This window comes from Canis lupus, chromosome 25 (genome assembly GCF_003254725.2).
Source record: "Canis lupus dingo isolate Sandy chromosome 25, ASM325472v2, whole genome shotgun sequence".
NCBI classification, from domain to species: domain Eukaryota; kingdom Metazoa; phylum Chordata; class Mammalia; order Carnivora; family Canidae; genus Canis; species Canis lupus.
In genome coordinates, this window is record NC_064267.1 from 42,560,873 (window position 1) to 42,586,888 (window position 26,016).

The 26,016-nt window shown below is 43.3% G+C and overlaps 2 protein-coding genes and 2 long non-coding RNA genes across 27 annotated transcripts in view; 1 reads left to right on the plus strand and 3 right to left on the minus strand.

The window, feature by feature from the left end:
- Positions 1 to 12,265, minus strand: part of SP110 (SP110 nuclear body protein) — a 39,495-nt gene extending 27,230 nt beyond the window's left edge. For 5 of the 7 annotated variants that reach the window (XR_007406038.1, XM_025463375.3, XM_025463374.3 and 2 more), the window contains exons 1-8: positions 12,126 to 12,265; positions 9,612 to 9,759; positions 7,840 to 8,008; positions 5,724 to 5,975; positions 5,315 to 5,362; positions 2,642 to 2,719; positions 575 to 643; positions 260 to 310 (exon numbers count right to left, since the gene is read on the minus strand). Coding sequence is in view for 6 of the 7 variants with exons in the window: in XM_025463375.3 (XP_025319160.3) it covers positions 260 to 310; positions 575 to 643; positions 2,642 to 2,719; positions 5,315 to 5,362; positions 5,724 to 5,975; positions 7,840 to 8,008; positions 9,612 to 9,759; positions 12,126 to 12,145 (835 nt within the window). In the remaining variant the exon portion in view is untranslated. The remainder of the gene's footprint in view (positions 1 to 259; positions 311 to 574; positions 644 to 2,641; positions 2,720 to 5,314; positions 5,363 to 5,723; positions 5,976 to 7,839; positions 8,009 to 9,611; positions 9,760 to 12,125) is intronic. The other 2 variants (XM_025463376.3, XM_025463377.3) reach the window with 2 other exon arrangements.
- Positions 12,048 to 26,016, plus strand: part of SP140 (SP140 nuclear body protein) — a 68,252-nt gene continuing 54,283 nt past the window's right edge. For 7 of the 17 annotated variants that reach the window (XM_049101420.1, XM_049101424.1, XM_049101422.1 and 4 more), the window contains exons 1-3: positions 12,048 to 12,376; positions 20,530 to 20,613; positions 25,417 to 25,594. In XM_049101420.1, coding sequence (XP_048957377.1) covers positions 12,063 to 12,376; positions 20,530 to 20,613; positions 25,417 to 25,594 — 576 coding nt within the window. In that variant the 5' untranslated portion in view covers positions 12,048 to 12,062. The other 10 variants (XM_049101429.1, XM_049101430.1, XM_049101432.1 and 7 more) reach the window with 9 other exon arrangements.
- Positions 14,246 to 17,345, minus strand: LOC118355063 (uncharacterized). The gene is made up of 2 exons (XR_007406043.1): positions 16,627 to 17,345; positions 14,246 to 16,095 (listed from the first exon to the last, which is right to left on the minus strand). It is a non-coding gene; the product is annotated as an uncharacterized LOC118355063 (long non-coding RNA).
- Positions 20,117 to 26,016, minus strand: part of LOC112669866 (uncharacterized) — a 50,632-nt gene continuing 44,732 nt past the window's right edge. For both annotated transcript variants that reach the window (XR_007406040.1, XR_007406039.1), the window contains one exon: positions 20,117 to 20,241. This is a non-coding gene — a long non-coding RNA (uncharacterized LOC112669866). The remainder of the gene's footprint in view (positions 20,242 to 26,016) is intronic.

The window sequence follows — 26,016 nt, forward strand, 5'->3', positions numbered from 1 at the left end:
CAAGTGGGGCACCATGTCAGACACTTCACAGTTTTTGACAAAGCTCCACCTGGCATGGCACAAGGGCATAAACAGCTAGCGCAAATCTTGAAATGGGCAGTCAAAAATGGAAAACTTAAAGATTCCCCCCAATTATTTGCATCTTCTCTAAGCAACGTATGCCACCATTCACCCAGCCATTCAAGCCAGACACTGAAGAGCAAGACTTAACTTCTCTCTCCTCCCCAGCTTCCAATTTATCGAGGCCTGTCAATGCTACCTCCAAGTTGGTCTTGAGCTGGCTCTCCTCTTTCCGTTTCCACTGCCAGATCTGAAAGCAGAGTTCTGTCAACTTGAGTGGCAAGTTGAACCCTCACAACGGTTGCCCTGCTTCCATTCTATTCTGTTTCCAATTTATTCTTTACCCAGCCCCACAACTGTTCTTGTCAAATGTAAAGTGAGATCATGCCATTTCATTGATTAGACCTTTTCGATGTCTCCTCATTTCATTACAATAAAATCCAACTTCCCACACCTTGACTTACAAGCATGAGCGGTCTGCAGTCTCTGACCTCCTTTTGTTCTCTTGTCTTACCTTTTGGGAGGCTTTTTGTCTGGCGTCTCTTTTTTGAAGTTGACCAGATACTTCTTTTTCTTTTCTTTCCTAAGAAAGAAAGAGTACAGATCATCTTTCCATGGCTACAAACATAGATCTGCCAACTTTATATTTTAACAAATTTCAGCTTTCAATTTTGGTCTTCAGACCACAGTGGCAAGGCGGTCACTGGTGACTTTATGTGATGCTACTTCATGGAGTAATGAGGGAGAAGAAATTCTAATGTGGTAGAGGAGAGAGACACATGACGAGATGGGAACAACGAGTTTAGTTAACTCATTGCTAGCAGTTTGGTTGTGAAATGGAAGAGAGAGCTATGGAAGCAGGTAAAATGAGCTGAAGATCAAGAGGAGGCTCCTTTTATGAGCTATGGCAGGCTCAGGCAGTGGCTGAATGCAGATCCTGTGACACGGAAATGCTGAATTCTCAGGAGAGAGAAGGGATCATGGACACCATTAGGTGAGGTGGAAGGATTGCCATAGAGAGAAAGAGGGCACCGGACAGGAGGGGACAGATACAGTTGGAGTTTGCAGGTTGGTAGCAGGAACTGAGGGGATTCCTATCTGATGCCTTTCTAGGAAGTAAGAGGAAAAGTAATCTGTCAAGAAAAGGGAAGTGCTGTGGAGGGGGGAGGTCAGCATTTTGAAGAAAAAGCTCAGGGTTGGAAAGGATCATTGTGGAATTGTCATGCAGTGTGGGAGGATCATTTACTTGGAACTCATGAAGACACAGCCTATGTACTCTGCCCTGCTGTGTGGCTCTCCCCAGCAGGGCCTGCCTTCAGACGCAGTGTGCAGAAAGCAGATAACAGATCCCTCCAAGACCTGCCAGAGGGTTCTAGGAAAAGACAGAAAGAGGAAGGCAGATTAGTGTGTCAGCAAGAGGTTACTGAAGCGATGGTTTGTGGACTCTAACCTGTTATGGTGGGGCATGAAGAGAGGCATATAATGGACCAGACAAGAGGAAAGCCAATGGACTGGTTATCCAAGTGAGGTTGAAGGACAGCTCCAGAGAGAACAAATTGTAAGGAAGAAATCAGGCAGGGATACTTTCAAATTAACTTTTAACTTTTATTTATTTATTTATTTATTTATTTATTTATTTATTTGAGAGAGAGAGAGAGAGAGAATGCATGTGAAAGCTAAGAGAGGAGCAGAGAGAGAGGGACAAACAGGCTCTGGACCCAGTGTGCAGCCCAACGAGGGCCTTGATCCCACTGCCCGAGATCATGACCTGAGCCAAAATCAAGAGTCAGAGGCTTAACTGACTGAGCCTCCCAGGTACCCCTTGAATTAACTTTTAAATAATTAATTAGTTAATTATTGGGAAGTTAAGCCAGACTTCAGCAAATAGAAGGTTGATGCGTTGCCTTTGAGTGCAGAAGGTCAAGAATCAGTGCAGGAAAAAGTCACTGGGAAAGATCCAGGGAAGCATCCCTGGGTATGTCGAAGGTGTCCAGGATGGTGGCAAGACTTGCGCTGGCAGAAAAATTCTATATCAGCCTTGAGGTCTGCTGAGGAATTGGGGGCAAGTCTGGGATGATAGTGATGAAGAGGGAGGGAATCTTTCATTTGAATGGTTAAGCCTCAAAGTAGAGGATGAAGGAACAAGAGGCTGGCTGGGTAGCAAGTGGTAGATATCCACCCTGCCTTTCGCCATGAGTGATAGCAGAGTCTGCAGCCCCGTCTTAAGACGAAGCAGTGTCCTCTCAGGGAACCAGCTTTCAGTTAAAGTGGTACGACTAACCCTCCAAGAAGTTGTGGGTGAAGGAGACCTTGGTGATTTCAGAGCAGACAATTGCAACAAGTACATATTTCAATGGCCCTCAACGCCTTCTTGTTTCCCTAGAATCTTCATGGAGATGGTCTCTTCATGGAGACCATCAAGGAGAGATGCAGTGAGTGGGAACTGAAGAAACAAGCTGTCAAGAGCCTCATGACTACAATCCCATGGTGGGTGCTCCCGGCAAAATATGATCAGAAAAGCAGAAAACAGCTCCAAATTCCTGCTCCCGACGTCTATGGGAGAAAGGCAATCCTTCCTTACCTTTCTTGTTGGGAGGTGTGCTGGATGCCTCCTGGAGCTCTTTGGGGTCATTTGGTTCAGGAGAGTCAACTCTTATCACTAACAAAAGAGAATTTGGTTCAGAGCTTGGAACAGGCTGAAGGAAAAGTCCCGAGGGAGCTGAGGGGAGAGCAGGGGGGTGCTAAGGCTAGGGAGCTGCCAAACCCTGGAGCTCCTGGCCCTGCCTTGATTTGATCAGTTTGTCATCAGTTACCTGTGTGGCTATCCCAGTGAATCAGGGAGCAACTGCCCTGCAGAGGAGGGCTCAGTTTGTCCTGTTTCAAAAGGTTCCTCTTGCTCACTTGAAGGGAGGAACAAGGGCTCTTAGCAACCCTCATGCAAGGAATGAGGCTCTGAGCAGTGTGAGTGCTGACCTTGAATTCTGGTGGCTTCAACGAAAGGGAACGTCTTCGTCATATGAAAAATACACGCTACTGCTTAGAGGTCTGTGAATGGATATTTTTGAACCGCTCCCTTTGTCATTACTTCACTTTGAAAAATAGTGAAGGAAGCTAAGAGCCGTATGTATTTCTGTGTACAAGAACTGAGAAAGCAGGAGCTAACCTCTACTTGCTACCACGTGTTAATAGCAGATAAATACAAAGTTCTAGTTTTTGGTGCCCCAAGAACAGAAGGGTTGGAGGCCATAATAAATCTCAAGTAAGACTGGCACCTTCTTCCTGCTTATACGGTGCCATGTGACCTATCTCAAATTTTGGTCTGCTTAAGAGTAGGTCATTGAGGCAGATGGCAAGCGGTCATTAGACATTTGAAATAATTGTTGCATTTCAAATTATTTGAATCATATCAACTCTCACAAATCGAAACGATACAGAAATGACTAGGGTTGAAGGTGAAATTTGCCCAGAGTCAGGGTGAGGGCTGGGAAAAAGAACCATCCACGTCTGGGTTGCCAGTTCAGTGTCAGGGCCACACAGTGTGTTTTTGTTTGCTCTGCATTTGGATGGAGTAGTTTTGAACTTTACCTTCTTGCAGTGACCTCAGGTTGCACGGGTGAGTTATGCAGTCCTGCTCCGCCTCAGTCCTGTGTCCTTTCCTGTCACATGCCCTCATGGCGGTGAAAGCTCTTGCTTAGCAGATCTCCTAGTGATGTTTGCAGCCCAGGCCCACTGGGTACTAGTGGGGCTTCTGACCCTCATCTTCTGTGCTCTTGCTCTGAGTCTACCTTTCCCAGACTCATCTCCCTTGTCCTTCCTAGGATCTCCTGCCTGTCCAAGCTCCCGGGGGGCTGAGTGGACAGCTGGGAGCTGGGTGAAGAGGGTGGTCCAGAGCAGCAAGGAGAACCCTGTCTCAGGGAGACCTGAATGGCCTCTCCTCTCGGTAGACATGGAAAGTAAGGCAGACTGTAGTTGTCCACATCGAAATTACCTGACACAGGGCCTGGTGGGCATCTCTTTGAGCATTTCTTTATCTTTTGTTTGGGAGCTCAGATTATTACCAGACATTGAGCAGAGGAAGAAGAGGAATTTCAGATCCCAGGATTAGCAAACAGGGACCAGAGGGAGGAGGAACAGAACAATCTGTTCCAGCCACGAAAAACGATGGGGCCCACTGAACACCAAAGCCTGGTAAGGTTGGGATAGATGGGGAGAGTCAAGGGTTATTTCCTTTCAACTTCAACTAGCTGCTTACTAATTTTTTTCTATTTTATTATTAAAAATTTTTTTTAAAGATTTTATTTATTTATTCATGAGAGACACACAGAGAGAGGCAGAGACACAGGCAGAGGGAGAAGCAGGCTCCATGCAGGGAGCCCGACGTGGGACTCGATCCCAGGTCTCCAGGATCACGCCCCGGGCCAAAGGCAGTACTAAACTGCCAAGTCACCCAGGTTGCCCTAAAAAAATTTTTTTTTAAATTCTAATGTAGTTAATATACAGTGTTATACTAGTTTCAGTTGTAGGATACAGTGTAGGATACAATGAATGAATTTAATTCATTCTTTCTTTTGGTAATCTAGAAGAAGGGATCTTCCATGTTATTGGCTTCATGATTATGTCCATCTTATTTGGATGGTGTGTATTAGAGGAAGGAAGAAAACATTTGGTCCATGGGGGGCCCTTTATGCCTCAGTATTGGAGAGCTCAGAATTCACGATGCCATTTTTGACAGTGCCCAATAATGCTCCATGGTTATATTTAATGTAATCAAAAGTCCTTAATAATGATAGTTGGGGGGAAAGAAGAAACACAACTTTGGAAGCCAAATCTTTCAGCGTTTTATCAGATCTTTCAATCAGCAGATCTTTCAATGTTTAATCATCTTTTCTAATAATTTCAATAACATTATAATTAGAATCCAAACCCCATAAAAATGAATGTGATTGAAACTGAAAGGCCCCTGTAATCAGAGGGTGAATGATTGAGTAGTGGTCAAAGAGGGATGTATTGCACAAGTGATGTGTCCACTCAGAACACTGTTATGAGCTGGACATCAAGCATCAAACTGGTTGTGGAGGCATCCCTGATAGGTAATCCTGTGCTGAATTGGTGCATTTGTCCCTCCGTTTCTTTTTCTTTGTCACACCCAATTCTTTCTCCCTGGGATCTTACCACAAGCCTTGGGGTTGGCAGGTGCATGTTTGCCCCTCATACCTACTTTGAACTGAACTAAATCATCCCCAAGCAATATTACCTTGCACAGTGTCAGGGGGCGTGCTGGGGATCTCTTGTGAGTCTTCGTCTTCATTTATTTGGGATGTTAAGTTGTCATTGGTCATTGAAGAGAGGAAGAAAAATCATTACAGGGTACAGGGACAGAGTGTCAGGGAGGAAAGCAAATGGTAAAAACACCTAGCACAGAAACACAGAGGCCTCAGGGTGGAGAGTTGGGCTGTTCCAGGGGTGGGAAGCAGGTGTTTGGCCTCTAGGCTTTCCTCAAGCCCCCGGCAGTGCCCATCATCCTTCTTGGAAAAGGCTGTGTGTGGTAGGTGGGCACATGGGATGGACCAGTTTAACAAAAAGGTGGAACCCTAGGCTTCTAGATATGACCAAGGTACCCTATGCAGGGGAGGCACAGGTGATGGACAAGGTGTGGTCCTCACCTGGAGTGATCCTTCTTTCCTGGGTGGCTCTGGGGAGAGCCACGGCAGGGCCAGAAGGGCTGGATGGTTCGCCCAAGATCTCAGCTCTGTGCTGTGTGGACGCGCTGGGCTCACTGACACTGGGTGCATGGGGTGGGTGTTGGGGTGGCAGCAACGGCAGCAGTGTCTGGAGAGAGCGCCCTTCTGCTGGGTAGGCTGGGGCTTCAAGGAGGGTGGGCACAGTTCTGTTCCGTTGTCGGTAGGAAATGACAGCTGCAATTGGTGAAGGAACACACGTCAACACCCTGGATACTCAGAATTATTAGGGAATTTCTTTGTGGGGGACCTCCAAAGGGTCAGGGGCATGCAGTAATCCATCTTCCTCCTCCCCCTCTCCTCCAGGTGTGGAGAACAGGTTCCTCACCAGCATCATCCTTTAGTGGCTCCTTCCAGTCTATGTATTTAATCTGGGCATTCGACTCTGATTTAATACCAAAGTCGTTTCACACATAAAGCTGAGTTTGACTTCGTACTCAGGGATTTCATCTTCTTTAGCTTTTCTTAAATTTTGGTTTCAGAATTTAGACAATGTTTTATAATATTATAATGTCAACACATGTTCCTGTTTTAATAAATAAACACATCACACCTCCCTGTAGCAAATAAGATGAAATAGAAATTCCTTCACAAGCTGCATCCTTTCTACTCTGGTTTCTGCTCATTTCTGCAGAACGAGCTTCTGTGTCTTCCTGCCTTGCAACCTGTGATGGGCCACACCAAACTTCCTCTCCATCCTCAATACTCCAGGCCCTTTGGCTTCCTACATGTCATTCCTTCCAAGGCTGGGTTTCTCTTGGGATTCTTCTCTATCATTTATTTCAGAAGTTTTCTTAATCAGGGAACAGAAAAAGGAAAATAAGGTGAGATTTTGAGCGGGGCCTATGACAAAAACAGAGGGCTGCAGATCCAGAAGGATGCACCAGCTGGGCTAGGGCGGGGCACTGCTGTTTATGGTGCCTCTGGCTCTCCCATTGACTCAGTGTGGCCTCTGAGAGCCCAGTCCTCCCTGTGTCCCCCCTGATGCTGCCAGGAGCACGGGCTCAAGTGCACCTGTGCCTGCCTGGAAGGGCGCTTTTCTCTTTTGCTGCCCCTTTAGCTCAAGAAGTCATTTATTTTGGGGGGTAGGCAACTCTTGCCATCAACAGTGGTGACCCCATTAACAAAATGTCACAGTGCAATATGATCTACTGGTCCTCTTCCTGTTGTTCTTAGATATGTGAACCATGTGCCTCAGCCAAAGTGTGTGTCCTTAAACCTAAAGTGATTGCATCACCTCTTCTTTTTGCCCTGGCTTCTTCCTTCCTGGCTCTGTGCTTGCTCTCTCTCTCCTGCTCTTTATTTATCCAGCTCGTTTTTATTCCCCAATGCACTTCAAGCTCTGCTTCCTTCTTATACCTTCTCTCTGTCTTAAGCTCCCTCTCCTCTGTACTCCAGCTTTTTTTTTTTTTTTGTCCTCCAGCTTTACACTCTCCCTTCCACCAGTCTTTGTTTAAAAGAGGGATGGAAAACTCAGGACCTGGGGTTGGGAAACCCAAGTAGGGCAGCTGGCTCTGCTCTTAACAGACAAGGAACTTCGGGAAAGATATTCTGAGCTTTGATTTCTTCATATGTCGGATGGGGATAATACCGACTTCACAGGATTGTTTTAAAGATGAGATAATCATAGAAAGTGCTTGAGATGATGCCTAGTACATAGTAAGTACTCAAAAAAAAAAAGATACTTATTATCCATCCCTATTCATTTCTCTTCCCCTCTGGCTCTCCTTATCCTTCTACCAGACTGAGTATCTGCAACTGCATTTCCCTAGAGACTGTCCAGTGGGGTAAAGAGTACAACCTTCCCTCACTTCATAGAACAGGTAAGACAGAAATGTGTCCTCTAGAAACTCCTCTTAGAGAACTGGAGCCAGAGGCTGCTCTTCCTGGTGCACCCATGAGAGAGTACACTCCTTATCTTCCCAGAGAACTGGACATTTGAAGTTCATAATTCTACGGGGCTGAAAGCCAACCCAAACTTTGAGCACAGCAGCTTCCGGCATGCTTTTATAGCCCAAAAGATATTCAAGAAGCCTCGTACCATTTTTGAAGCCCTTGAGAATTGTCTTCAGGTTGGGGTACTCATACAGGTTAATTTGGCTGAACAATATCTCCAGAAATGACAGGTTGAAGGTCTTCTCCAGGTGAGTGAGGATGTTGTATACCACTCTGGGTATGGGGACCTTATTTCTATAGGCTTCCATGGATTCCTTAAAAAATGGAATCAGGATTATTATAAATGGCTATAAAATGGAATGGAAGTTTTTTACACATCTGTTGTTCTCTAAGTTGTAAGAATGATATTTTGTTCTTTTAAGAAGAAATTTAATACAAATATACAAACTCTAACATAGAGAAATCACAGTTCCACATGTTTACTTTTGGAACTTCACATATATTTGGATTGTTAGTCATAGGAATAAATAACTTAGCCTTCTTTAAAATACGTCTGCTTTGTGAACCTTATTTTAGGTACATTTGAGAGAAGAGAGAAATTTTAGGGAAGTAAAGGAGAGTCAAAGGCTGCTACTGTGCAAATTCTCTAAGACTCTGGGCAGAACTCTGTAGCAATGCAACCAATTAGTTGGTCGCAAGTGGCAATTCTGCTGATTGCTTGTTAACCTCTGTTCACTCTCTCGGACTGGTGATGACCTGAATGGCTTCTAGCCACAGGGAAATCAGCCAGAGAACTCCTCTTCATGAGAGCTTGGCCTAAAGGAGAAACACGGCAGGAGAGAATTGACTGCATAATAGTTACTGAGCGCCTACTAGGCTAGTCCTTAGGTACATAGAAATGGATAAGACCAACATGGTGCTATCCATACTGAGGGAGAGACACTGTCAGGAGGAGAAGATGGGCATTAAATAATAAGCACAAAGTAAAGAATGCCCAGTTGCTATTGAGAGAAGTGTTATGAGAGGAAAGCACAGATTTCTTTGAGAAATTGGTTAGATGAGTGAGTGGGTTAAGGAAGCCTCTCTGAGGATTGACATCTGGGCTGTGACCTGAAAAGGGATTGGAGCCAACCAGGCCAAGATGGGGAGAAGATCGTTGAACCATTGTACTTCCCTAAGCCTGGGGCTCAGGAAATGCACAAAACCTCCCAAATTATGAAAAGAATGTCATTTTTTGTCCATGTAGCCATATTTTCCAATGTCTGTCTTGCTTCACATCTGAATGAACTTTGCCCAAGAAGCTCTTAGGAATTGGGAGGGTTGAATGCCTTGTGAGTTGAATGGTGTCACTCTTCCAAAAGTTATGTCCACTTGAAACCTGTAAATGTGACCTTACTTGGAAAAAGGATCTTTGCAGATATAATTAATTTAAGATCTTGAGATGAGATTATCCTGGATGAAGGTGGGCTCTAAATCACAGTGACAAGTGTCCTTATAAAAGAAGAGAAGGGGAAAAGACAAGGAAAGGAAAAGATCAGATGTAGAGATTAAAATAGTGGTTAAGTGATTTTTCTACCAGCCAAGGAACACAAAGAATTGCTGGTACCACCAGAAGGTGGGAGAGTCAAAAAATGGATTCTCTGTCAGAGCCTCTAGAAGGAACCAACCCTGCCAACACCTTGATTTTGTACTTCTGGCTTCCAAAACTGTGAGGTGATAAATTTCTTTTGTTTTAAGCCACCTATGTTGAGATCATCTGTATGGCAGCCCCCGTGACCCTGTTTTTCCCTGATAATGAACATTTTGGACTAGGCTTCCAAGCTCCAGAAGCACTAGACATTTGTAGTTTGAAACTTCAATAATTGGGACTTCTTGGTGGGACTAGGCTGCCATGGGAAAGCAGGCAGCGTGACTCACCCTGTACATTGTCTCAGTGATGATAGAATTATCTCGGAAGCCTTCGAGGAAGGGAAATGGCTTGTAGATGGCATAGGCAATCTCTAGCTTCTGGTATACAAAGTGCTGGTGAAGAGTCTCTTCTATGGCCTTGGTCAAGGTGGGCATCCTATGAAAAAGACATGAGAAGAGAGGGAAGACTCTGGGAACTTGGGAACCTGCTTTTTGCACTCAATGGGTATCTTCAGACCAGCATCCTGGTCCCAAAAGCAAATCTTAGCAGTCTGCAAAGCAATGCCCGCCTCAAAGGCGCATGGGCATAAGAGGTAATGACAATGCCCAGCAATCATGGAGGCAGAAAATGACCAGCAATATAATGCCAAAATCCCAAAGGGGCTGCTGGTAAACATATTAAAAATAGTTAATGTTTATTGAGTACTTCCTATGTACTAGACTTTGTTCTAAGGGTTTCACATGCAGTAACTTATTTGATCTTCACAAAACCCTTGCAAGATGGTTACTATGATTGTATCCATTATGTTGAGGAGACTGAGACATAGGGATGTTTACTAACTTGCCCTAAATCTCACAAGTATGCCCTTTATGGTCATAAGTTTTTTTGTCTGTTTGTTTGTTTTTTTTTTTGGTCATAAGTTCTATGGTCCATAGCTATGTTGACTGAATTAAGATTGCCTGGGCGTCAGCTTAAGGCAGACACCAGCAAAGCTTATAAAGAGGAACCACCCAATAATGAGTAGTAAGAGGAAAATTGATATTTAGAAACTTTAGTAAACCACCTACAATCTTTGACACACAAGTAGGCTAAACATAAACAGACATGAGAGATGTGAAAGACACCACTAGTAAAGGTAACTTAACTGATTTATTATATGTATCGATTTCATATCTCTAGAATAGACATGCGCCATTCCCGTGCTCATGTGACACATAAAAATTAGCCATTGATAGGCCAGGAGAAAATATCAATAAGTCATAATAGGCATAAAACTTCAGATGACATTCCTGACAAATTGTCAAGAGAAATGCTAACAAAAAGTTCAATCACTCAGTGATTTTTTTTTTTAAAAACCAGAGATCTCATTTTTTCAACTTCATTTTGTGTAAGATTGAAAATTAAGCTATAATTAATGACTGTTTCTAGGACTAATCGCAGTGGTAAATTGAGCAACCCTCCTCTTCCTACTCATTCCCACATCCTTTGACAGTAAAAAATAAACATATTGTAAAAATAGGATAAACCATAACAGTACTGGAAAAGAAAAGATGCCATAAGGGATTTTATTATACTAGTGAAGAAATCCTGGAAGATTGAGAACAGGTGGAAGAGAAATCTAGCATCCATGACATAGAATCCATGATACAGAGAAGAATACTGCAAACATCAGCACAGAGCCCGAGAAAGCCAGAGTGAACACATGGTAAGAGGAGGAAGTGGCCCTGGGGGTTACATTTAGGATGATTAATTATACAACAGCATTCAGAACATAATATCCACCAGGTTCCTTATTCTTCATCTGTTATGATTCTCAACAATGAAAGCAAGACCCAGAGAGCTTAAGTAACTAGCCCAAGGTTGGCAAAGCAGAGCTTTTCAGACTAAAGCCCCATTTTTTACTAGTGCATGATATTGGGTCTCATATGCGAGTGTTCAGATTTTTATCACGTAAAGAAGTCTTAAAAACGGATAAGCAAAAGACAAACATCCATGTAGAAAATTTTTCAGAAAGAAAGAAAGAAAGAAAGAAAGAAAGAAAGAAAGAAAGAAAGAAAGAAAGAAAGACAATAAGCAATTAGGTCAAGTGTGCAATAAATATATAAAAAACATGGCAATTCACTAGTAGTTGGAACAGCACAGAAGAAGATAACTTAATAATGTTTACCTATCAAATTGTCCGACATAAAGAATGAAAGCAATAATCAGAGATGTTCTTGGTGAGATTATAAACAGGTCCAAATGTTCTGGAGGCTAATTTAACAATCAAGGTCAAATGTTCTACAGTATGTATTTCCTTGAGTCCCAAATTTCACTTCTAGGAATTTATTTCAAGGAAGCAATTATAAATGTGCTTAAGAAAAATATATAAAAAGTTCACTAGAGAGGAAATTAAATGTTCTCTCCCTATTGTCTTTTTTCCACCAACTACTGCTAGTCACTTGGGCAATGGATAATAATTGAATTAATTGCCCATTTGGGGCCGAGTGTAAATCACAGAGCACGGAAGAGGACGTAGAGAGCAAATCCTGGTTCTATTCACAACAGTGGGCTAAAATTTAGGGAAAAAAGAGTTGAGCTGTGTCTCTGCTCCCTCCACCACTCCCACGTCTGTCCCCCTTTCTCAGAGTCTCTGGTTAAATCCCACATGCCTCTCTATCTTTGGAAGACAATATTTTACAAAGAGAAAGGCTCACAGTTTCAATAGTTGAGTTCCACCCTGTAGCTGCTGCCAGGAAATGAACTATCAGAGCCCAACCACCAAAAAAATGAAGAATAAAGCAGCTGAGACAAAAACCCACCTGGATGCTAGGTCTGCCATCTGCTCCTTCCCCTTTCACCAGTCCAGGGGCTGGGCCCTGGGATCACTCTTGGAAGACGGAGAAAACAGCAGGGAGATGCCAGTGGGTGAAACAGGAAGTCTGTGCTTTGCCACATGCAGTGAGGGCCAGGCTTCCGGAGAAAAGAAAAGTGAAAGTATTTGGAGCATTTCGTGCAGGAAGCTGAAGACCGTGCATGAGCCTCCCTCCATCTCCGTCCAGACACTTGTGAGGTTCCTGGGGTGTTTGGGGGAGGTGGGGGCGCTGCCATCCAGACCAGCCCGGGGAGGGGTGAGCAGAGGGGAGGAGGCATAAGGGTCCAGCCCCAAGGGCCACAGGAGCTGTACTGGGAGTCTACTATCTGTGTGTTTCCCTTCTCACTTCTGCTTCCTCAGGACTTGTCCTTATTCTGTACTTTTTTTGGGGGTGCGGATGCAAATGTTCCCATACTGAATTGTGGTGACGGTTATATGACTGAATAAATTTACTAGAAATCATCAAGCTTTAAAAAACATGCAAAAGGGGAGGGGAGGGGACTCAGAAATGCCCATAATTTGTCAGGATAAAAATATTGCCTAAGAAAATTGAGATTACAGGGAACCTGAATATAATCTGAAGTCATGCAGAGGTAGGCAGACCTCTGGGCAGGAAAGTGGCCAGGGGCCAGGCAGGCATTTGAGGGCTGGGGATGTGAAGTCAGGTCTAAGGCAGAGCCGGGACTGAGAGAAGACACTAGTGTTCTAGTCACTTCAGGGAAAGCAATATATCCCCTCCACACACCCTTTAAAGATTTCCTTATGTACACTGGCATGTAAGGTCTCTGAGAAATCCCATAACATAGAAATTTGTTTAACTTTATTTAAATCAATAATTAGCAAATGTGTTATACCCATGAGTACCCCTTACCAGGACATCCATATGCTCCTCGGGAAAAAAAAAAAAGATGGGAAAAACAATTCTGGGGTCTCAGAAGCCTTGAAACCAAGGTTCACCTGTTTGAATGAGAGCCCTTCCATGCTTGCTATGGAGGCACCAGCATGGTCGAGCAGATTCTAGAGCAACAGGCCCAGCCCTGGTGCTGGTAGGTCACCACTGTAAGGATGATAGAAGCCTAGGAGCCTCAGGAGGTCCATGGTAATGGAAGGAGGCCCAGGAGTCAACGTGATGCCCACTGCTGAGGAGAGGGTGCTGTGGTGCCCCAGCACTCCAGAGCACACAGCACTGTGCAGTGCAGGGACGTGGGCAGTGAGAGGGATTGGGACCCCAGCTGTCACACCTCACATACGTGAAGCCCTCCGCTTACCCTGGAAAACCCTTTCATGGACATTGGATATCCCAGCCTGGAACCAAGAATCTCCTCCTTTAGACCCGCCAAGAGATAGATTAGGCAAAGGAAAAATAAAAACAAAAAACGGCAGGAGTGGAAACATAAATGCCAGATTGGACAGAAATGATTAAACTGGAAAAAGATGTGAATAAAGATAAAAGATGTTTTTATCTAAGCAACACATGCTTGGGAATAATGGGAAAACTTCAGCTGTTATTTCAATGACATACGTACTGAGAATTTACTAAAATTATGTATAATTCCTTTTTAGCTCAATTTTATTGAGGTATAAAACATATTCATCTTAAGTGTACATTTAACTTGATGAGTTTTAGCAAATGTAATCATAATTACAATTAAGATACAGATCATTTCCATCATTCCAGAAAGTTCCCTTGTATCCTTGGCAGAGAGCCTCCTCCCCCACCCCAGCATCAGGCAACCACTCATGTGCTTCCTATACTACAGACTCTTTTCGTCTGTATCAAAGTCTTACATAAATGAAAAACATACAATATGTGCATTTTGATGTGTGGCTTCTTAGGGTCATCATAATGCTTTTGAGAGTCACCTCTGTTGTCGAGGGTCAATAATTTATTCCTCCTTAGTAGGTGTGCTGGCCAACTCTTGTTCGTCCTGTCTGATCACCATGATGTCATGAAGGTAATCGATCGGTGTGATGTTCTGTGGGATGTCCAGGTGGATCCAGATCTCTTTGAACGATATTATGACAAGAGGCAGATGAGTTAATATAACCCCAAGACAAAACTGTAAATGAATGCTCTTTTCTATCAAACTTTCTGATCCTCCTTTCTAACCAGAATGGAAGGAGCGTATTTGCCAAATCAGTGGCCACGCACCATGTGCCCAAGGGCCGTGGAGTGGCCTGGGCTGGGGATTTTATTGCCCAGACTGCTTATTTGCTTATCCCCAGTCTTTGGCCTTCCTGTGAATTCTGGGAGTTACCCAGTATACGTCTAAGAAATTGATTTCCTGCCTGGGTGTCAGCTTTGGTACTCATACCCTGAAACTCTAACTGCTTAAAAGTTGGTATCAGAGAATGAATTGTGGGCAATGAATCTTTGCAGAAATTTGACCAATATGAGCTTGGTTATCTGATCTCCCTGGACATATAAGTAGTGGACATGCCATTAGTGTTCAAAGATGGGAGTTTGGTAGACTTTGGCAAGCAGGGGCAAAGCACTGGATTGTGATCAGGACTCTGCAGTTCACTTTCCCGATCCCAAGTACCAGATCTTAGCATGCTTAGCAAAATGGAGAGGAATTTTTCAGGTAGAAAGAAAGCATTGACTGGCCTTCAGAGATTACCACCTACTTGCCCTAAGTTTGGTGGGAAAACAGAGAAAGGAGGGAGGCCAGAATCTTATCCCATAGGTCATAGGGAAGAGAAAGAAAACAACTCTACCCCTGTGTTAGGGACCAGGGACTCTCTGATGGGCATAGATGGTCTTGGTCCAGGATCTGTTATCTCAGGGAGATTGATTCTCTAGTGAATATAGAGAAAAACAAGATGGTGGGAGATACAAGCTAAAATTCCAGCTTATTGTTATTTGGGCTAACGCAGGATACTGAAAACTAGGACTTGCTTGTAAACTTGATGGGAGTACCCCTGAGAAATGCCGAAGACCTTGTGCTTCTAAGCAAGAGAAACTGGCACATTTATGTCATTGCCCAGCTGAGTGGTGGCCTGGGTCTGCCTGCTGCTTAAGGGCAGGAAGAGGAGAGACAGGGGGCACCCCAGTGGGCTCTTGCAGTCCATGCCTGGCCTTGTCTGGGCCACCGCGCCCCTTGTGAGAGGACAGCTATGCCCAACAGAAAGCCTCAGCCGAACAACCTCTTTCTCCCACCAAGTGAGAGAAGGAGAGAGAAAGGAGGGGCAGTGGGTGCTGGCAGGCGGTCCCATGTGTGCAGCCCCTGGTAGGCGCATGCTGCCCCCACCCACTGGCAAGACGTCCCCTGAAATCTGGAATCTCTCCCTCAGATGGATGCTTACTTCTTTGGAGGAAAGAAAGAGCAGAAGTGGGCAGCAGGGTAGAAATCTCTGGCCCCCTATACTTTGCAAACAGATCTATGCTAATTTCTAGCACATCTAGAATGAGCCAGAATGGGACACTTGGGTGGCTCAGCAGTTTGGCGCCTGCCTTCAGCTCAGGGCGTGATCCTGGAGACCCGGGATGGAGTCCTGCGTCGGGCTCCCTGCATTGAGCCTGCTTCTCGCTCTGCCTGTGTCTCTGCCTCTCTCTCTCTCTCTCTCTCTGTGTGTGTGTGTCTCTGATGAAAAAATAAATAAATAAAATCTTTAAAAAAATAGAATGAACCAGAAGAAGCAGGGTTCAGTAAAACAGACTTTGGAAACATCCTGCTTTGCTTCTGGCTCCCCAGGCCTTGCCTGCTTAGGCCCACTGCTCTGACCGAGGCCCTGGATTCTACGGGTGCCCTGGCTCCCATTTGCCTGCCTTGGATCCATTGTCCTTTCTGGATTTCTAGTCCTCTGGTTTTGTTCACTGTACTTGTGCTTTGCTCTCACTTCTTTTTCTTCCAAGTTTATGCTGATCCAGTGTGTTTTTGTAAGTTGCTTCAAATCTTTTACAGCATGAAGGCGGGCTATGTGTCAAAAAAAAAAAAAAGTTATGCACAAACACAAATGTGATGCACTTGGTAGCTAACATCACATTGTCCTTTAAGGTCTAGTAATGTCAACCCCAAACCCTTTCTTCATCAACCACGGGAAGCCTGTCACCCCAATTTCAGTGACCAGTTGAAGCACAGTTTTTTTCTAATCACCCTGGCATTTGTAAAGTGCCCATGTATTCAAGAAAGCTTAGACTGGCAGGCCAGGCATCTCTGCACAAACTTGGCACTTCCCTCTCGTTGCAGGAGTGCGGACTTTTCTCCGGCCTCTGGCTGCTTTCCAGCAAATTTGAGGAACCTCTTTCCCACCTTATAACCCTGAGCATTTTTGCTCTTCTCAGCCCCAAGTCCAGTCCAGGCTGAGTACTGTGCCTGGCCAGTCCACCCTTCCAGAGAAGACCTGAAATGTCTGGCTTTCCTACTTCCCTCTCACGATCACCTGAGCAGAGAGGCAGGGGCAAACGTGGAGGTCACTTCCTGCCCACACGTACTATGCCCTCTCACCTGGAAACAACCTGGATCCAGTTGAGCAAAGTAGACCTTTTTGCTCTCTCTTTCCTTTGCATGAGCAGTGACCCATGTATCGTAGAAATCCAGGAGGCCCTGCTCCTCCCTCCCTGGGGCTGAGAATTGCCCTAGAGATTGGGCAGTGGGGAAGCTAGGGTGGGGATAGTTGCATCACCCTGTTCAGCAATTTCGCTTTTACCCTTTGGGTGCCACACACAAGAGTTCAATCAACTGGTAGACCTTCTCCTCAGAGCTCCGGGAAGGCACAAAGGCAGGAAGCGTCTACTGCAGGTTGATCCTGGGCCAGCTCCATGACTCGGTGGGGTGGAAGCTGGCAGGTGGAGGCAGCCGGTTCAACCACTGGCCAGTCCTCACCTCTTGTTTTTGTTCCCCATCTTCTGTTAAGGTCGGCATCCGCAGTGGTTATGTCTGTCTTCACATTCATCCCACAGGAGTAGGACAGAATGAGATTACACATAAATAAATAATAGGGACATTAGATTTCTTAAATCGCAGCAGATTGGCTACTGGGGAAATGTGGGGCCACCTTGACTCATATCACCTTATTTCCTTGCAAAAGCCATGCAGCTGGACTGGCGTTGGTGGATCTCTCTGGTCCTCCTGAGGCCTCATCACTGCAGGGTTCTATGACTCCCGTGCCCTACGAATCCTCTCATTTTCCCCGTGCCTCCTCTCTCCCTACCCCGACCCCAAATGACAACTCTGCCCAGAAAAGTTCCTTTTAGAAAAAGTAAAATTAGATGCTTGTTGTCAAACTTGTGGTTTCTGGGTGGTGGGGGAAAGTTCTGCTCAGAGCCCCTCTGAGCAGGCTTCTGAACACCAACAAGTAAGGGGAAGTGAAAGTAGACCCAATATTAGCAAATGCAACTAGGTGGGAGGGAGCCGTTCCTTTATCTGTCCTGGGTTGTTACACATTTGACTAGGGAAGGAAGGGAGTTGTCTTTTAAAGGTACAAGGCAGAGACAACAACACGTTCTTATTAAAAATTAAAGCAAGGTGAAAGTGTATGGAAACCACTCTAACCCAGAATCTAATGCTGACTGGGTCCCAAGAAGGCACCAGCTTTGATACCAACAGCTGCAGCCAGGTAGGTGCTCAGCACCCAGGATCCTCACTCTGGCAGCCAGGGATGCGGCCCGCAGCTGCTCCTGCACCTGTTTCCGAGAGATGGGAGATGATAATGTCTGTCTTCTTCCTTTCCTTTGTTAGCTTTGCTAGAAGTTTATCAATTGTATTGATTTAAAAAAAAATCAGCTTTTGGCTTCATTGGTATTCTGATATTTTCCTGTTCAGTTTCATGGATTTCCACTCTAATTTTTAGGATTTATTTTTCTGCGTTTGATCTCAGTTTCTCTTTTTTGTCTAGTTTCTATAGGTAGATGCTTAGATCATTCATTTAGATCTTTCTTTAAAAAAAGAAAAGACACCTGGGTGGCTCAGAGGTTGAGTGCCTGCCTTTGGCCCAGGGCATGATCCTGGAGTCCTGGGATCGAGTCCCATGTCGGGCTCCCTGCATGGAGCCTGCTTTCCCTCTGCCTGTGTCTCTGCCTCTCTCCGTGTGTATCTCTCATGAATAAATAGATCAATCAATCAATCAATCAATCTTTCTTCATGTCTAATATGTGCATTCTATGCTGTGCATTTCCCTCTGAGCACTGCTTTTGTTACATGCCATAAATTTTCATAAGTTGTGTTTTCATTTTCCCTTAGCTCAAAATATTTTGCAATTTCTCTTGAGATTTCTTCTTTAACCCTAGAAGTGTGTTCTTTAACTCCAAGTATTTGGAGAGTTTTCCAGCTATCGGTTATTTCTACTTTTATTTTATTGTGCTCTGAGGACATATTTTTAAATGATTTCTATCCCTTGAGATTTGTTAGGGTACGTTTTATAGCCCCAAATATGGCATATTTTAGTAAATCTTCCATGCGAGCTTGAGGGGTATGTGTATTTTGTTGTTGAGTGGAATCCTCTATAAATGTCAATTAGATCAGACTGATTGATGGTGCTGTTCAGGTCAACTGTATTCTTACTGATTTTCTGCTTGCTTGATCTATTAATTACTAAAATAGGGGCATTGGCATCTCCAACAATTGTAGTGGATTTGTGTTGCTTCTTGTAGCTCTATCAATTTTTGGATCATGTACCTTTTTTTTTTTTTTTTTGGATCATGTACTTTGATGCTACTTTGTTAGTTGCATGCACGTTAAGGATTGCTGTGTCTTCCTAGAGAAATTGCCCCCTTTATCACTCTATAATGCTCCTCTTTGGCTCTGAGAATTTTCCTTGTTCTGAAGTGTGCTTTGTCCAAAATTAATATAACTACCCCAGCTTTCCTTTGATTAATGTTGGCATGGTACATCTTTTTCCATCATTTTACTTTGATCCTATCTGTGGTTTTATGTTTAAGGTGGCTTTCTTATAGACAGTATATAGTTGGGTATTTTTTTGTTTTGTTTTGTTTTCACTCTATTGATCTTTGTCCTTTTTTTAAAGATTTTATTTATTTACTTGACAGAGAGAGGGAGAGAGAGAGGGAGAGAGAGAGAGAAAGAGCACAAACAGGGGGAGCAGCTGGCAGAGGGAGTGGGAGAAGTAGGCTTTCATCTGAGCAGGGAGCCTGATGCAATGCGGGGCTCAGTCCCAGGACCCTAAGATCATGACCTGAGCCAAAGGCAGACACTTAACCCCTTATGTGACTGAGCCACCCAGGTGCCCCAATTTTTGTCTTTTAATTGTATTGAGATCATTCACATTCAGAGTATTCGTGTAGTTGGATTAATAATGAATAGAAAATAGTTTGCAAAAGTTTTCTACTCGTTATTCTTGTCTTTGTTTCTACTTTTTCTTCCTTTCTTTTTCTGCCTTTTATGGTTTTAATTGAACATTTTATGACCCCATTTTCTCTTCTCCTCTAGCATATGAATTATACTTCTTTTAAAACATTTTTAGTGCTTTCCCTAGAGGTTGCAATATATATTTACAACTAGTCATATCAGTTATTTATTTACTTATTTATTTATTTTTATTTTGCTTGACACCATTCATTGTCTTCATATCCATGCTTTCAAATTACACTATCCTGCTTCATGGGTGATGCATGCATCTTATGACAGAATGTGACAAACTTCTCTCTCCTGTCCTTACCAACATTGCTGTTGTCATTTTGCTTTTCCAAATGCTTTAATCACGTGTTGGTATTATTACTTTGAACAAACAGCTATCTTTTAGATCCAATTGAGAATGGGCAATTAGTCAGAACTCCAAAAGCTAGCTTTTGTTCATGTAGATTACATCGATTGATATTTACTAATTAGGGATTGAAACTTTGAGCACCTAAATATTTATTTGTTCATTAAAAAAATAATAATGAACTCATTACCTGCTAATATAAATGACATATTTTATGAAAAATAACAGTGTTTTTTATTTTATTTTCTAAAATAAACTAAATTAGTAAGAAGATTAGCAAGGTTTTATTTTTCACAGATCTCTTTAATAGTTGGCTCAGTAGAAGACAGCTGGATTCTCCTAGTGGCTCTGCATTCAATCTGCTGTGATGCCACAGAACACGTAGCCTCTGGGAAAGTTCACTAATCATGTGTGATAGGAAAAGAGAGAAAAAGGGTTAATAAGACCTTAGTACTATTATGAAAACAGTTTTGACCCTGGTCATACCTGAAAGGGTCTCACACAATCCCAGGGGTCCCTGGACCATACTTTGAGAATCACTATTTTAAAATAATTTTTGAGACATGCTTTTGTTTTCAATAAAATCTATGGGCTTTAGACATCAGTATTTTAACTGATTTTAGTGATCCTTGTCATTTCTTATGTAACCAAACTTTGCTGGTACTGATTTCTTAATTCTCTTATTGTAGCACATCATCAAATAATTTGTCCCAGAGAGTGTGTCAGAAGAAAGGAGTAGATTATTCTATTGGAAAAATGATGCCAAAATCTTGGTGAGTCACTGGCCTCTGCTTCAGGGAAGCCTCTCCTTGGACTCTGTCTCTGGCTGATGAGTAGCTGCCATCTGAAATGACAGCCACTGTAACAGAGGAACAGTAAGCATGACTGATCAGCTGTTAGCTCAAAATTCTGCCAAAGTGATACCTATCAGTCCAAGGCGGCAGGGAGATGCAATCTTACCTTTGCCCAGAAGTAAAAACATGGCATTGAAAATTGTGTGACCAACACAGATGGTGCAGGAGTGAAATATTTTCTGAGCCCTTGCACAACTGTTTGTTTTAATTGAAATTTGATTGACACACGCTGTTACAGTCATTTCAGATGTGCATTATGCTCTGCTCACCACAGTGTACCTTGCATGAATATTTTGCCTCCACACATGAATAACTGATCAGGGTATATATTTTTTTTAGTCATTTCCTTTTGCCTCTGAATCTATAGATTTGCATAACTGTTTTAGACATAGAGGGTTTCGAGTTTAGTTGCTGGAGTTCCCCCACCTGCCCCTTGAGAGTTGTTACCAGCCGTGCTCTGGGAAAATTCTCTCCTTATTTTATAAGCATTTTAGCTAATCTTCTTGTCTTATTTTTTTAAAAAGATTTTATTTATTTATTCATGAGCGACCTACAGAGAGAAAGAGAGGGAGAGGCAGAGACACAGGCAGAGGGGGAAGCAGGCTCCATGCAGGGAGCCCGATGTGGGACTCGATCCCCGGTCTCCAGGATCAGGCCCTGGGCCCAAGGCAGCGCTAAACTGCTGAGCCACCCTGGCTGCCCCTCTTCTTGTCTTTCTAAATTTTACCAATCATTTTAAATTTCCAGGCCCATTGTTTTATTTTCTGATCTTTTCTTTATGGCATCCTGGACCATTCATAGGTTACTACTTGTTTTTTGGAAACGCTCTTCTGTCCCCAGCACTATTTCTATGTAGGCTGGGGTAATTTTTGTTCTTTGTTCATCTTGATTCCGCTCCATCCTGTGGTAGGTTTCACAAATGTGTGTGGCCTATTGTTTGTTCCTACTTAAGGGAGAGGCACTGAAAAGCTATTTTGCAACTCCATTTGTTGAGATGGGCTTGAAAACCTGTGGTCTGGGCTGTGTGAATCCCAAATGTCTGAAGATGAAGACTTTTTTTTTCCTATAGTCATCTAATATTTTTCTTAAGAAGCAGCCTCTAGGCTCTTGCCTGGATGTTAGTGCACCACACGGTGGAGTCAGAGAGGAGCTGGGGAGCAGATCATTTAGGAATTTAGGATTTTAGGATTGCTGGCTCACACTTGCATCTCCCTTCCAGGTTCCATTGCCTCTGGGAGGCTGCAGGACACACTGGGCCCTTTTCTTGCCTCTGGGATTATCTGCCACCGGCCACAGCAGTTAGCCTCAAATCACTTTTCTCTTCCAAACTTTGGTTTCAATTTCTCATCTAACTCCCTTTCTTTAGTCATTGTGCCTTTAATTCCCTTACTCTTACTTTAGGGACTCCTCTGTCTGAGGGGAGCAAAGCACTTGTCTGTGGTCAACTATCTTTAACCAGAAGTCTTTTTATTTTTTAAAGGAATTCAGGGAAGGAATGGGCTTCATTCTATGCTAATACTATATGAAGGGGAAGTTCCAATAACCCTGTTATGGTGGGATAAAAAAAAAATTTTACAAGTATTTACACCTTTTAGAATTACAAAGAAGTTTATCAAGATATTGTCAGCAAAGGGAACCACTTATCCAGTAAGAACCAGAATTACAAAGCTTTTTGAGTTTAAAAATTACTTTTCAAAAAAATAAAAAATAAAAAAATAAAATAAAAATAAAATAAAAATTAATTTTCCCAGGTATGACCATATGTTTGGAATCTAGGGGTCTTTCAGGCCTCCAAGAAGAGATAACACTTCCACGGCAGGTTTAGATACAGAATGACAAGTCCTACTTTTGAATATACACACACGTCTCTATATCAAACTGGAGAAAAACACATATTCTTGTGACTGTTAATCGAAATCTTACAGAGGGGTGTCTTTGACCTGATTTTACGACGCGGAATACCAATCTTGCTCCTGCATCATAGATGTGAGAGATCTACCTCTGCTGTGTCTTTTCCTTGAGATTTCTTCTATTTGTAGCTAACTAAGAAGACTTCCTGTTCAATTGTTCTACACGCTCAACACACACATCCTATTCAAGCTTCCCCACATCCTATAAATGGATACCATTACTACTCTTGTGTCACATCAGGCAACTGAATCTCACAAAGTTGGTCAAGGCTGGAGCAAGTAAGAAGCCCAGCCAGGATGTGTCCTCAAATAATCTGCGTCCAGAGCCTGCACTTGCCTTTGTGTAAGTTCATTACCGAGTGGGCAAATTGGGGCACCTGGGTGGCTCAGTCGGTTGGGTGCCCGCCTTCGTCTTGAATGGTGATCCTGGAGTCCCGGGATCAAGCCCCGCATTGGGGTCCTGGCTCAATGGGGAGTCTGCTTCTCCCTTTGGCCATCCCCCTGCTTGTGCTCTCTCTCAAATAAATAAATAAATAATCTTTAATAAAAAAAAAAAAGAAATGGGCAACTTGAACATGCTTTTGCAAAACTATACCTTCCCTTCCCTGTTTATAATACCACACAGGGGATCCCTGGGTGGCGCAGTGGTTAGGCGCCTGCCTTTGGCCCGGGATCAAATCCCACGTCAGGCTCCCGGTGCATGGAGCCTGCTTCTCCCTCTGCCTATGTCTCTGCCTCTCTCTCTCTCTCTGTGACTATCATAAATAAATAAAAATTTAAAAAAAATACCACACAGTGGGGTCAATGAACAATCTGGAATAACCAAGAATGATCTTGCTCTAATAGAGGCAAACCACCAATGGAGCATGTTAGACAGGAGAATGTGAGGGAAAGTTCTCAGAGGTGATGACCAAGCTATTCTTGAAAAAGAGGAGGGTTCTTCTAGACAGAGGACATTCAGGGTAGTATTCTGCTTGCAGAATGCATTCCTTGCAGGGTTTCATCTAAGACAGTGATTTTGAGAGACAGATTTGGAGAGAGAGAAAGAGAGAGCGCACACCAGTGGGGAAAGGAGCAGAGGAAGAGGGACAAGCAGACGCCAGGCTGAGCGTGGAGCCTGACTTGGGGCTCAATCTCACCCAAGACATCATGACCTGAGCCAAAATCAGGAGTCAGCCACTTAACCAATTAAGCCACTCAGGCGCCCCAACTAAGTCAGTGATTTTAATTGTGTAATATACAATGGAATCTCCAGAAACACACCAGACAGGACAGGATAAAGGGAAAGAACCCGGGGCACAGGTCAAGAGGACTTTTCTGCCTTGATGCCAGACCACATGTGTTACGTGTATTCTTTTAACTTCAGAAAAAGCTTCCTAATCTAGATAAAAGCAAAATAAAGTTGGCTTGACAGCCATATTGGCTGAAATTTTGAAGCATGACAATTCTCAGGGTCTATGAAGGTACAGAGAAAAACTCTCATGAAGTCCTGGCAGGGCTGTAAACTGATCAATCACTTTGAAAAATAATTTAGCAACTTAAAGATCTGAAGGTAGTAGACCCAATGAGTCTGCAATTCACTTCTAGATACAAATGCTAAAGAAATCGGGACGCCTGGGTGGCTCAGTGGTTGAGCATCTGCCTTTGGTTCAGGTCATGATCTCGGGGTTCTGGGATCGAGTTCCACATTGGGCTCCCTGCATGGAGCCTGCTTCTCCCTCTGTCTGTGTCTCTGCTTCTCTCTGTGTGTCTCTCATGAATAAATAAATAAAAGATTTTTAAAAAAGAAATGATTGTCATATACATGTAAGGAGATATAAACAAGGATGTTCTCCAAAATACTGCTCATAATACCAAAAAAAAAGGATAGACCTAAGCATTTACCAGTAAAGGATTATTAGGTACATATTGTCCATATTTATGTAAAATATTCCTACACAGCAATTAAAAAGTACTGATTTGAATTAAAATATCAGTATGGATGCCTTGTAAATATCATGATACATGGAAAAAGGCAAATAACGGGCATACCTTGTTTAAGATAGACTTGTTGATCAGTAGTAGGTTCTGTAATATTACCTTAGTTGGTTTTTTATTTTTTGTGTGTGTGTGAACTTTTAAAAACAATCTGCATTAGCCAGGGTTCTTCAGAGAAACAGAAAAGATAAAATGTGTCTGTGTGTGTGTAAAAGAGATTTATTATAAGGAATTAGCTCACATGAATATGGATGTTGGCAATTCCAAAATCTGCAGTGCGGGCTGGCAGACTGGAGCCCCAGCAGAGCCAATGGCACAGTTCAAGTCTGAAAATGGTCTGGTGGTGAATTCCTTCTTACATGGAGAGGTCAGTCTTTTTGTTCTATTTGGGTCTTCAATTGATTAGACGAGGCCCACCCACCTTATAGAGGGCCTGCTTATTCAAAGTCCACCAATTTAAATGTTCATCTCATCCCCAAACCTGTTCCAAATTAACACATTAAGTTCACCATCATGGTATCCTATCAATTCCTATAGAGATACTAACACTTTTAAGTCCAATGTTTTCCCTAGAAGGTTCAGGTTAAGTCTTTTTCGGTAGTTTTGGTTGAACTCTTTCACTGTTACAAATGAGTCTTTCTTAAGCTAAGTGTCTTCTACTGCACCCTTGACTACTCTCCCAGTAAATAAATTCCATTTATGCTGGTCCTTCCACAAGAACACACTTGGATACGTGTTGGCTCTCCCTTGACTATCTTTCATGTCTAAAATCACCCATTACAAGCCTCTTGGAAACTCAAATGTCATGTTTTTGTATTATGTCCTTGTTTCCCAGGATGCTCACAGGGAGCCAGAACCCAGAAGACCAAATGTCAGAGGAGCAGGTTTTCTACGAGTTCATTTTTAGGCTCTTCAAAGAGAATAAGGTGGAGATTGCAAGTGCAATAAAAAAGCCATTTCCTCTACTTATGGGCCTCCGAGACCGTGGCTTTATCCCTGAGCAGATGTTTCAAGTAAGTAAGGAGACTTTTCTTATGATACCAACTCCACCAATGTTATGCCAGACTGCGGGGTGCAATGAACAAGCCGAGGGGCCTCCTGGAGACTGCCACCATCCTCTAAGTTAGGAGGTGACAGGAGAAACAGCATCACAGAAAACATCCCTTCTTCTGAGGGAAGTGTAGCGGGGGAAGGGTATGGCGGTGGAGATGTGGCTGAATTGGAACTGGGAATGCTGCATAGGTACAGTGCATCTTGGGTACATTAATACAATCTCGTTAATAGTAACTAAAAGCAAATAAGTGAGCTGGGCAATGTCTCATTACAAAGCCCTCTTATCCGACACACTTGAACCTAAGATTATTGAAACTCACAGGCAAGTTGGGTCCTATTAGGATAAATCCGGAGACAAATGCTTGCTGCTCTCTGTCCAAAT